This window comes from Ambystoma mexicanum, chromosome 1q, assembly GCF_040938575.1.
Source record: "Ambystoma mexicanum isolate Mex_15411 chromosome 1q, UKY_AmexF1_1, whole genome shotgun sequence".
Lineage (NCBI taxonomy): Eukaryota > Metazoa > Chordata > Amphibia > Caudata > Ambystomatidae > Ambystoma > Ambystoma mexicanum.
In genome coordinates this window covers 1,391,127,120-1,391,139,709 of record NC_090922.1, presented here as the reverse complement: position 1 = coordinate 1,391,139,709, position 12,590 = coordinate 1,391,127,120, and the positions used below count along the sequence as shown (strand labels likewise).

The 12,590-nt window shown below is 45.1% G+C and overlaps 1 protein-coding gene across 1 annotated transcript in view; it reads left to right on the top strand.

The window, feature by feature from the left end:
* Window positions 1-12,590, top strand: part of LOC138548018 (cytochrome P450 4B1-like) — a 312,989-nt gene that overhangs the window by 139,152 nt on the left and 161,247 nt on the right. Inside the window, exon 6 of the mRNA XM_069642250.1 lies at window positions 7,470-7,621. Coding sequence (XP_069498351.1) covers window positions 7,470-7,621 — 152 coding nt within the window. The remainder of the gene's footprint in view (window positions 1-7,469; window positions 7,622-12,590) is intronic.

The following is a 12,590-nucleotide window of genomic DNA, read 5'->3' as shown; positions in this document are numbered from 1 at the left end:
ACGCCATCATTGGCAGGTCGCGGGACCTGGAAAGCACGCCTGGTTTTACCAGGTGTGTGATCCGGGTCCCGCGATGGGAAGCTCGTAATCGGTGCTCCTGTAATGAAGGGGGCCGGTACGGTACCGGCCCCCTTCATTACGGGAGCACCAGCCTTATAATGAGGCCCTAGGTCCCGAATGTGAAGCATTTCTGGTCGGAGGAACTTACATCCAGTTATCCAGCCACGTTAAGTTCCAGTTGCACTTATACGACTCACTTACTGTAGCAGACTTGCCCATATCTTTCGGAAGCCAATAGGGCTGTGATAGCAACAGCGACCATCAGTTCTATGCTGGACTACTGTAACAGCCTACTGGTTGGCACTACATCAGCTAATCTAAAAACTACAGACAATAAAGAATGGGGCTGTTAGAGCTGTCTGTGGTATAGGACGCAGGGACGACATATCAAAAGCCCGGAATAATCTACATTGGCTCCCCATCCAGCAAATGGTTCAATTTAAAGTATCCTTCCTTGTAGATAAGTGCCTTGTTGGCACCGCCCCAGGTATTTGCAATCACACACTAAGAGACTAACACAATATCTAATGCTGCGATCTAATGACAAGGACCTCTTGTTCCTATCACGCGTCAAACTGAAGAAATACAGGAAACTAAGTTTCAATGCATGGGGACCAAGGACATGGAATAATCTTCCGCCATCCATCAGGCAGCTGCCTTCTGTCACTCAGTTTAGGAAGGCTCTTAAAACCCACTTGTTCGATGAAGGAGGAATTTAGGTTCCTCGGCCTCTCACTACTATCGATGCAGACCATACTATCCCATAACCTGCTGTCTTAGTGGTTCATGTTTTTTGTCTGTACTGTCATGTGATCGTCCTGAGGCCTGCGGGCGAGTTGGTGCTTTATAAAAACTGTATAGAATAGAATGAAAACCGTCAGAGCACATCTTAGTGGAACTTGTGAAATTTACAAAGGTGATTATCATGCAGGGAATGAAGAAGCTAAGACGTACCTGTATGTAGCATCCTCAAAAGTGAAGGGGCGCTAGGTCTGGTTGATCCAGAGAGACGTGGAATCATATGGCTGTGCTTCCTGTCATATGGTAAAATCCAAGATGGCATTGGCAACTGTGCCACACTTTATTTCCTCAAAGGGTTCAAGGAAAACAAATTGAGATCCTCACGTAATTTACTAATACAAACCAAAGCTGACCAAGGCTGAGAGCAGGTTAAGCAGCGGGAATTATCATTATGAGGAGACTGACCAATGGGACTTGAAGATTGAAATGCAGGTTGTGAGCGACCTATGGCTAGAGACCCAAACCCAGAGGTAGAAATAAAAGAGGCAAAGAAAGCCCAGAGAGGGCGCATGCCCTGAGGGACATGGACATGTGTGTGTCTCCTCCCTTGCCTTCAGGGGAGAGCAAGAGGGACAATACTTGTGCCAGAAAGTGGAGCTAAACAAGATTTTACAAGAAGCTGGCGAATCGCCACCGGAGGGACATGTTGGAAAGATAATCTGGTTCAAACAATCTACCTGAATGTAGATGGTGTTTCCACTTCTTCTTGTGGGACTTGGCGGTTCAGGGCATACGACTTGCTCCATCCAAAGCCTAGGAGAACAGCCTGCTGTACAAGACTTTGGAAAGAGGCTAATTGTGGACTCCGAATCCACGACCTGGAAAAGGGTCTGCTCTATAACCTGAGAGAGGCCTGTTGGAAAGGCTGGAATTGATCTCTATGCAGAGACCTACAGTGAATCTTGAACAAGCTATGGTTCAAGAGGGTCCTTGTACAAATCTCAAGAAAGCTAGTGAGCAGGAGGGACCTGTTGTGAACTCTGAGAAAGCTTAGGTCCAGGAGAGGCTGATTGAGAAATCCGGAGAGCAACATGGTCCAAGAAAGACCTGTTGAAAGTACTGACAAGCATCTGGTCTAGACCATTAGCAATGAAAACCCAACAGAGTAACACTCAAAGAGCCAGTGTGGTTCCTCATGCTTATCAATAATGAGAAGAGAGAGCCCTTGAAGAGGTGCACCTTGTGAAACCGGAGAGGTCATCAAGGGTGCCCAGCTTGAATATGGAGCTGATATTATAACGTTTTTTAGACCAGCGATGCACCTATAAAGTGCAGGTTTTAATTTTGTATTTGTAATTGTATTTTATTGAATTTATAAAGCGCATTTTGCTACAGGTGCTGAACTATAAAAGAGAATCCAAAATCAAATCAAGGTGATACAACTTTGGTATGAATAAAGGTTACATCTGCAGAGAGAGAAAGCAAGGAATTTTAAGAAACAAGATGAAAGAAGGGAAAGTTTAAGACCATTTTGGAAAATGTGAAGAGATGAGGAGGAGGAGAGTAGTGAGAGGGGGCGCAGGGAAGCTTGTGGACAGTTAAAAGAAATAGATTCTGAGATCATTGGGGGCATGAGATGACATAGAATGAGAGTAGGGAGAAGTAGTAGGGCGGAGCCAGGCCATGAGTGCATTTGAAAACAATCAAGCGATAGTGATACAAAAGACAGGATTGAGAGATGGGGGACCGAGAGGGTAAAGAAAAAAGGAGACACACAGAAGAGTTGTAGATAGAATGAAGGGGTAGAAGGTGGGAGGTAGGGAGATCAAGTAATAAAGATAAACCCGTGTTCGATATCGGAAAAGTCAAGAGAAAAGAGAAGGTTTAGTAGTATGAAAGGACATATAGGAGCAAGCAGAGCGAATACTATAGAGAGAATAGCGAAAGGAACGGGCAATATAGGAAATGTGAAGGGAGAAAGAGAGGGAAGGATCAAAGATAGTCCCCAGATTGCACGCTGAAGGTGAAAAGTGAAGAGGGGATGAGGGAAAGGAGAGAGAAGGGGGTGATGGAGTGGGGGTGATAGTAGAAGGGCCAAAGAACAGAACCTCAGTTTTTGAGGGATGAAGACATTTGAAAACATCCAGTTATGGAGAGCTGAGAGACAGTTTGAAATGGCGGTGTGCAAAGCAGAATCAAAGGAGGAGAAAAAGAGAAAGACATGCCTGTCATCGGCTAAAGGTGAAAAGAAACACGAAAGGAGGAGATGAGGGCAGAGAGAGGGGCGGAGTAGAGAGAGAAATTAATAGGGTCGAGTACTGAGCCTTGAGGAACACCATAGGGAAGAGGGAGTGAGGCAGAAGAGTGTCCAGCCAGGTAACGGACTAGGTCTGTTGCAAGAGGTAAGAGTGAAACCATTCGAGAGCATACCCTGTGATACCCACAGTGCAAAGAGAATAAATAAGAAGAGAGTAGTCCACAGTGTCGAACGCCACAGACAAATTGAGAAGAACAACAATAGAAGAAAGCTTGGAGTGGAGGGCTGTGAGAAGATAATTAGAAACATGAAGGGCAGTTTCAGTGGAATGAGACAGAAGGAAACTAGACTTCAAAGGAGGAAGAAGAGAATGAGGACTTAGATAACCGGTTTTCTGGGTATAGGTGGCTCGTTCAAGAATTTTAGAGAGAAAGGGTAGAAGGGAAATAGGCCGTAAGTTTGCTGGGGAAGATGGATCAATAAAAGGTTTTTTCAGGAGAGGATAAGTGCATGCTTAAAAGCTGCTGGAAACCAAGAATGTACAAGGGAGGTGTTAATGAGAGAAGTAAGATAGGGCAGAAGATGTGGTAATCTTTGGGGATGAGAGAAGAGGGGAGAGGGTCAGAAGGAGAGGGAGTAGGATGAGTATGAGCTAAGAGAGCAGAAGTGTCAAAATCCGTAATAAGAGAGAATGATGAAAAGAGTGCAGTGATGGAGCAGGAAATGAGTAGGGGAAAGAGAGACAGAAGGGGTGAAAGCTAGATGAAGGTTAGCTACTTTAGATGTAAAGTAGTTGGCAAAACCAGAGGAAGAGAGGGACAAGAAAGCAGAAGGACCATGGGCATTTGGAGAGAGGGTATTGTGTAGAGGTTGATTGAGATGACGAGGGTGGTGAGATAGGGAAAGTGTAAGTTCAGAGAAGATTTCTTAGCAGTAAGTAAAGCAGAGTCAAAAGAAGAGTGCAGCATGGAAAGCATAGCAAGATCAGAAGGGGAGTGAGACTTTTTTCATAGCCGCTCGGCTTTGCGGAGACTACAGCGAATGGAAATAAGACTTGGAGAGAGCCAGGGCTGTGATTTTTTGCGAGTTGTAAAGAAAGGGTGTAGTGGAAAGGTTGAGTCAAGAACAGATAGTACAGAGGAGTGTAGAGTGCTAGCAGCCAGGTCAGGAGAGAAGGGTGAGATTGGAGGAAGGGATTAGTTCAACGACAGGGGAAAGATTAAGAACCACGTGAAGAAAGATTACGATGCCTAAATATAGTCAAAGGGGGAACAGAGGGGACAAAATGGGAAATGAAATAGGAGGGGAGTAGACGATAAATTGTGAGTTGGTCAACATTTTGGGACTTCTGTTATTAGACTAGTGTAGCCTGTGGGTAGAAGGAATTCTTTAGAGTAGGATTATATACTTTTTGTTGACTACCATTGGAGATTCTGTTTGTTTACTAGATTATGGAGTCTCCAAGGCAAGACAAGGACTCCATAGCAATAGGGATCCTGATGCCAGAGTGAGGAAGAGGATATCCTTTGAGAACACTTTTATTGTACAATTGAGTTATATTATACCCAAAGGTCTGATAGTTATTACACCCCAAATACTGTCTATAAATAAAATAACATTTGAAAAGTTCTTCCAGTGTAACATGTCCTACTACCACAGTATCTAAAGCGGAAACACGACATGACTGAAATTATTCTGACAGGATACCCACCAAGCATTTACAAGCTAAGAATTGGCTGACTGATATGAAGTTTGATGGATCATGCAACAACTCTTACTCAACATTAAAATGGATATATGTGGATTATTTGAGTCCTGTGACAAGGCCAGTAACCTATGTTGTGTCGTAGACAAGGGTTGGAGGCCTACCAGGGAGAAATCCAGAGCCAGTCCTATCCCTGAGGAGGACAGTGTCAGTTGAAAGGACCCCAATTCCTAACCCCCACCCCATCGTGCCAGCCTATTGTTGTGCAGTTCCCCTTTATCTCACAACATGCCTCCAATTAAAGATGCTCACCTGCTTCATTGTATTTATTCCAAAGATAACGAGCATGGTCTGAACAAAGGCAGGCAGCGGCAGAGCATCCCTTCAGCGCCACATATGGCACCAGAGATCTGGACCCCACCCAGTGAAAACTACCGTTCAGCATCCTGCCTTCCACTGCCTGAGACAGTATACTGGTGAAGAAAGATGGACACAGCATTAGAACGCCCACAAGGCTGCAAGCGAATAAACACCATGTGGTGGTGGCGTACACCCGTAGTGAGGGGCTAGCTCCCTAGACCACCAGGGAATAAACCGCAGGGCACATGATCCCATGCAGACTTTACTTACAAGTGATCCAACGGCATGAGGAGGGGGAGCATAGAAAGGACAGCAGGAAGTTGTGTGTTGTTTGATTGAGGTCAGAGCAGGAGGAGGTGGCAGACCAAGAGACCAGCAGGAGGAAGAAAGGAGATGCTTTTTTTCGGGTGGAGGTGTGGTATTGGTTAGTGAGTGTAAGTGATACTGGGTTGAGAGTCTGCATGAGAGGGTAACGAGTGTGGATAGGTGAGGAAGTGTAGGGAGTGTATGTGAAGTGCTTGTGTGAGTGAAAGGGGCATGCCTTAGTAGAAAGGTGGGTGGATTAGAAGTTGCAGAGTCAAGGAGCGAGCAGTAGTATGGAGGAAAGAGTTGTAGTGTGGAGTAGGGAACAATAGCATAGCAGAGAGTGTTGTAACATCAAATGGTGGAGGGGAATATTAGAAGGAGTGAGACATCAGAGGGATTGAGGAGAAAGACAAATGGAGTAGACGGAGCAGGAGGGCTGTGTTGGAAAGAGGAGTGTAGTGAGGGAGACATATCGGGAAGTGTAAGGTAGAGGAGTAAGTGGGCATGAATTATAGGAGCCGGAGTCGGGCAGAGCGTCTGTGCGACACATACCAGTAACCGCTTTTAATTACTAACCACTGAATATTGTAGGGAGAGTTTAGGAAGTCCCTGAGGGAGTTCAGATAGAGAAGCCGTTCCGCCTTTAGGTCTCCATACCTAGCATAAGTAAGAAATTAAACAATAGGGTGGATCCTGCTGTATATACTAGCCTGGAGAGTAGAGCCACCTGGGTTACAGAGGTCAGTGCTTTCAGACAAGAGAGAAAGAGTGATGGCGTTACATCCCTGCCTACAATTAAAAATAAAAACCCTCGTGAGTCATCTGTGGCAGTCTTCTTTGTCAAATTATGGAGCATTCTAAGATGGCGATATTTCCATATGAAAATGTGCTGTAATTTGACAAAGAGTACAGGCATATATTGTGTGCATACCTTTGACGGTTTAGAAACGTGCACAGAATTACATTAAGCATAGACATAGTAATAAGACTTCAGCTCACTCCAATTAATGGAGGTCATTTTGATATGACTGCTTTATGTAATAGCATACATTTACGTTCATCACCTGAATCACATTAAGGAAGATGAATTTTGGTATATGTGTTAAATACCTTGAACGCCAGTCTACATTTAGCGCTATATAGAGTTTGGTGTAATGTTGATAAACGACTGAGTAGCAACTAAGTATAAAAACTATGAAGCCTGAATAGTCGTCCAGTATATGCTGATGAGGATAATTGACTGAGTAACAACCAATTAACCATGAACATTATGAGGTCTAAATTGTCTCCCAGTATAGAAACTGTTTATACCCACGAGGGGTGGAGCCATGTTATTCCCCTACTGGAAAAGCACTGTAAGACATCTGTTAGTGATGAATTTGTGATTACATGTATTACATCCCTGATATTCACAGTATTGATTTATTGATGGATATGTATGTATATATTTATATGTGGATTTGTTTGCCTAAATAGTTTCTGTCTCCTCCGACAATTTCCTTTTCTTTTATTATAGATAGTATGATCATTTATATATAATAGTAATATGTTCTTTTATGTGATTATTCAGAGATAATGAACTTGGATTTTAAGGAATGATTTGTTTTATTTTTATTTTTTATTGTTTGTTGAATTATATGTGTAAAGTTTTTGTTTACAAAACTATATCACATTAAATTTAAATAAATAAGTAATAGCATACAAACACTTGTACCTGTCCCATTTACCCCCTCACTCTCCATGCCAATTCTGTACCACTAAATACAAGTTCAGGACACACTGCCGCTCCTATATCTATCGCCTCAGCCGGTGCACTACTCATCACAAATGGAATCTCTGCGCCCATAGAATTTAATGGAAGTTTCTGAAACACTGTATCTGGTATTTCAAAACAATGTGAATGTTTTTGTAATTGTACCTCCCTGCAAGGACCCTTGTATTTCCGCATGGTGTAACAGTTATAGAGAATGTGGAAATCCAAGGCGAAAATATGCGAAGCCCTCGCTGTAATTCTAACTTCTTCTTTTTCTTTCATCACAGGGACAGCCCCTACATCAAAGCAGTCTATGACCTCTCCTACCTGGTTCAAAGCAGAGTTCAATTCTTCCCTTACCACAGTGACATCATTTACCACCTTAGTCCCCAGGGGTACCGCTACCGAAGGGCCTGTAAAATAGCCCACCTCCATACAGGTAACAGTAATGAGTTTTGTTTTTATTCTCTTGAGCACAGATCCCTATTGTGTGACTGGGTAGGCATAGAGAACAGGTGACATAACTGTGTCTATATTTGGCATGAATCATCTATGAAACATTCAATGCTCCCCTCATTCACTTTTGTATTAGCAAATGCTGAAAATTGTACACTTTGCACAAACAGATCAACAAGCATCTCGTGCAGCGATGACTCCTGTTGTGCTGACATACACACCCTCTGAGGTGTACCCTTACCTCCCTTGAACTTCCTGCCCTAGTAAAGACCCTGTTGTTCCAGTTTTCATTGTCAACCAGTATCCTAACCAGCCCGAACCCCTATGGAGGGGGGTGGCATGCATCCAAAAATAATTTACTAGCCTTCAGCTAAGTGCAACCACCCTTTAATTGCACCAATTGTGTGCAACCAGAAACTATGGACATTGCATCTCGGGAGGATAGCTCATCGGCAACATGCAGCAACAGGGGTTCGATTCCCCGGGCCCGCACTTAGAAACCTCCGGTTATTAAGCGTGTTATAAATAACCTATCATATCATAGCTCAATGATGCCAAAAAGTGACAGCTGTTCCATGACTTGCAAGGGCTGAGCACCATGTAAAATCAATAACAACATCCCCTCACACTAGTTGTGTCTGTTAAATGGTGGTTTAAGCTCCACCTATAAGCCAAAATTATTTTGCATGGGAAGTGAACATAGGAGGTAGAGTGTAGGTGAGGAGGGACCCACTAACTGTGGGTGTTTGGCTTGTTATCCACCCATTGTCCACCCATGGCCATGCTAGTACTTTTGAGCTAGTGACAATGAAAGTCTGATGTCACCAGCACGCGAGGTGGCCCTGACAAGATGAGCTCAAAAAGTAGTTAGTAGCTCCAAAAGCTGCAGAATGATCTGTCAACAACTGCACAACATGCCACTTGTCAGCGACAATACAGAAGTTAGCATAAGGGGGTATCCTCTCCGCACAGAAAGCCAGGTCAGTACTAAAGCAGGAATACGCCAGAAAAGGGTCATAACAGCACCAAAAGTTCTATAAAGTTAAATGAAATCACCTACAAAAGATAGAAAACAATCATGGAAAATACTTTAAAAATAATAAAAGTGGAATACTGTATTTATTTATTTATTTATTTATTTTGCATTTGGAAAGCGCTCGCAAGCCCTTAGGCATCTGGACGCTGGAAAAACCTGTTACATTTGGCCCGTAGGCGAGACATAGAGGATAGCTCAGGGACAACTTGCTTTCCTTGGAAACAAGACAACATGGAGCACCACAGGTTTGATCCCCAGGTCCGCGCTTAGAAACCTCTGGGTATTAAGGGCGTTATAAATAACATAGCATATCACGTGTTACAAGCAAACATACATCATGTTACAGTTTATTTTACAACTAAAGACATCAGAGGCATGCATTCTGATACATTCTGAGTGATACACTGAATTTGTTAGGTACAGGCGATTAGACAAATAGAAGTTTCTTAAGGGATTTGCGGAAGGCCCAGTACGGCTCCTCTGCTCTTAGTGCTTGCGGTAGCGCGTTCCATTGTTTGGCAGCGACTGCTGGGAAGCTGGAGCCTCCGGCTTTAGCTCTTTTGGAGTTTGGAATAATTAGTCTGTGAGTGTAGGGGGTGCTAACAGGTCTGGTTGAATGGGTCTTAGTGACTGTTTGAACCAGGTATGGCGGGGCAGATTTGGAGACACATCTATGGGTGATTGTGAGGGTCTTGAATAGGATGCTTTTTTGGATGTGCAGCCAGTGAACAGCTTTCATGCACCCATTCATGGGTGCTTTCATTAACCCACTCATGATCAAAATCCTTCTTAAAAGGTGAAACTAACCGGATCGTGCAAACAGCTGGTAAAGAAAAGCAGCCTTAAGAAGCTTTTCATCGAGAGAAAAATGTGAAAAGAAATTATGTTATTAACCCGTCGATTCCTAGAAACCCTTTTAAACAGTTAAACTTGCCCGAACAGCCATGGTAATTCAAATTTCAGTAATTAAATCTAGTTGAGACCGGCTTTACCACTTCAGAGAAGTTAGCATTTAGGCTCAGAATAGGGCGGTCCCCGATATTATTGGATCTTGCTGAGGTGGCCCCCTCCTCTATGTGAAGGCTATTTGTTCACGTTGGAAGAAGAGAGCACTGGATGAGGTGTATCTGAGCAAGGGGCCAATTCCTCCCAGAGGTGCAGTGACTTTGATGAATTATGACAGGCAGTGATTAATTATGTGGTATGGGTTACAGAGATAACATCAAAGGTGGTAAGGAGCTGGACTAAATGAAGCTGGGAATAGTGTGAAGTGGAAGGGTAGGACTAGGATCAATGAAAAACACCAGTAAGTCATCTATTCAATATATCAAGACCCCGATTCATAAAATGATTAGCGCACAAAATAGCGGCTTGTGCGCGAAATCGCACGCAAGCACCTGTTTGTGTATTCATGGAACACAATGCACAGGGCTTACCAGGGAGTTGCGAGGAATCTGCGTGGGTCCAACACGTCACTGCGACACTACGAACACTTTGCGCGAGACTCGTAGAAAAGGGAAGTTTGGTACTGCGCAGTTACCTAAAAAGGGGGGCAGAACACGTGGAATGGGGAACAACAAGCAAAACTGTGGGAGTAACGAGAGAAGTACCACAGTAAATTCCTCACAATGCCCATACGTGCACTAAAAACCTGTATTCGTGGAATTGAACAGGGCTCTCTGGCGCACGAAAAAAACCGCACAAATCCAGAAACACGTACGCCACGCGAAAGCTGGCATAAGCATCACAGCGCACTAAAACAAATGCATAAAAAGGCAGCGTGAACAACAAACACGCATATACAGCTACGATGAATGTACCATTTCTCGCAGCAGTGATTGTGGGACACCGCAGGAGGAGGATGGCCAGGGCCCGGATTTTTCTACCTAGGACCAGCCTTTTTGGGATGCCTGATGACCAGGTCTATGGCAGGTATAGGTTTCAACCTCATATCAAATTAGACCTGACCGGGAGTGGGAGGATGATCTTACATCACCCACCCTGTGCTCCCAAGCACTGAGGCCCTTGGAAAAGGTGCTCAGTGTTCAGCATTATTTGGCCACTGGATCATTTCAGCAGACAACTGCCATAGTTGGGGGCATTTCACAGGCCACACAGTCACGCTGCCTAATCCAGGTGTTGGCAATCATGACTGTACGCCCCTCAGTCCGCAGGCACATCTACATGCCCAGAACACCTGCAAAAAGGCAGGCCATGGACCCGGATTTTTATGGGGTGCCGCACTTCCCTATTGCAATCGCGAGCACTGGGATTCCAACAACGTGCATGTTGTATGTGATGCCAAGGGTATCATTACTTCTGTATATCCAAACTATCCAGGGTCCACCCATGATAGTTTCATATTCAGGATGTCACCCCTACACCGGGACCCGGAATCTGGGAGACATGACAACACATAGCTCATTGGTGAGCATAAATGCCTGTGCACATGCATGAAAGTCACACACAAATCCACACCAATGACACACATTTTCACCTCTACAGGGGACAGTGCCTACCCTCTGAGCACCTACATGATGACGCCAATACGGAACCCTGACACACCACCCCAGTTAAGATACAAACCAGCCCACATTGCAACTCGGGGCATAGTTGAGCGCACATTCGGAGTGCTCAAGTCATGTTTCCGCTCACTTGACCACTCTGGTGGTGAGTTGCTATATGCACGACCAGTAGTGTGCAGGATCATTGTGGCAGCATGTGTCCTGCACAATGTTGCAACACAGCGCGGTGTACCGGTGGGCATGGTGGTGCCCCCACATCCCCAAAGGGCATGTGGCAAGGCTGCTCCTACTCAGCTTGTGGCACCATTTTTCACCTAAATTCCAACCCCTGTGGAGTGCTCACAGCCCTGGCACATTCCAGGTGCCATTCAATGATGACAAAGGGGCAATTATCTGTGCCCACCAAGCCACCCTGAGAACGTGTCCTTGGAAGTGCTACAATGTGTGCATCCCTTAGAACTAAAACGAATTTATTATTGGCTTTTCAAAAGAAACACATAGATGAGGGACTATGTCACTACCACCATGCCAAACTACACATCCAATGTCCTGTGTGTCACATAAACCGTCCCATATTATTTTATTTAAGTAATTAGCATTCATAAAGTACACAATAGGCCTTGTCCATCGCAACGCTGTTACAGAAGACTTACTTAGTTACAAACGTGCTTGTCAAAATATACATGTTGACTAGCCCCATGTTGCAAGGTGGCAGCAGCATACAAATGCAGAAAGTCATATTAGGCGGATGTGGCTAGGAAGAGAGTGAAGAGGGGAGGGGGAGGACAATGAGAGGGGTGGTGTGGGGCACCACAACATCACAGGCAACCATGGGGTGCACACACAACATCACAGGCGACCATGCGGGTTGGGGGGCATACACGACATCACAGGTGACCATGAGGGGGCACACACAACATCACAGGCGACCATGGGGGGTGTGGGCATACACAACATCACAGGCGACCATGGGGGGCACACACACTATCATAGGTGACCATAAGGGTGTGGGGGGCACACACACAGCCATCACAGGGGCTGGGTAGGTGAGGGGCACACACACAGCCATCAGGGAGGGCAAGGGGGAAGAGTGGCACACACACAGCCATCACATGGGGTAAGGGGGGCAAGAGGCAAAACACACAGCCATCACAGGGGACAGGGCGGGTGAGGGGCACACACAGCCATCACGTGGGGCAATGAAGGTGAGGGGCACACATACAGTGCCCCGTTCCCATGCAAACACCACCGAAGTGTCATCAACTGCCATGCACTCAGCTGTCATTGAACTCACCTGCCTTGCATACGACGCACACCATCGGGAGATGCTCTACCTACATGGAATCCAATGCAGAGTAACAGCACAAAATGCATGCGCATACATGATAACA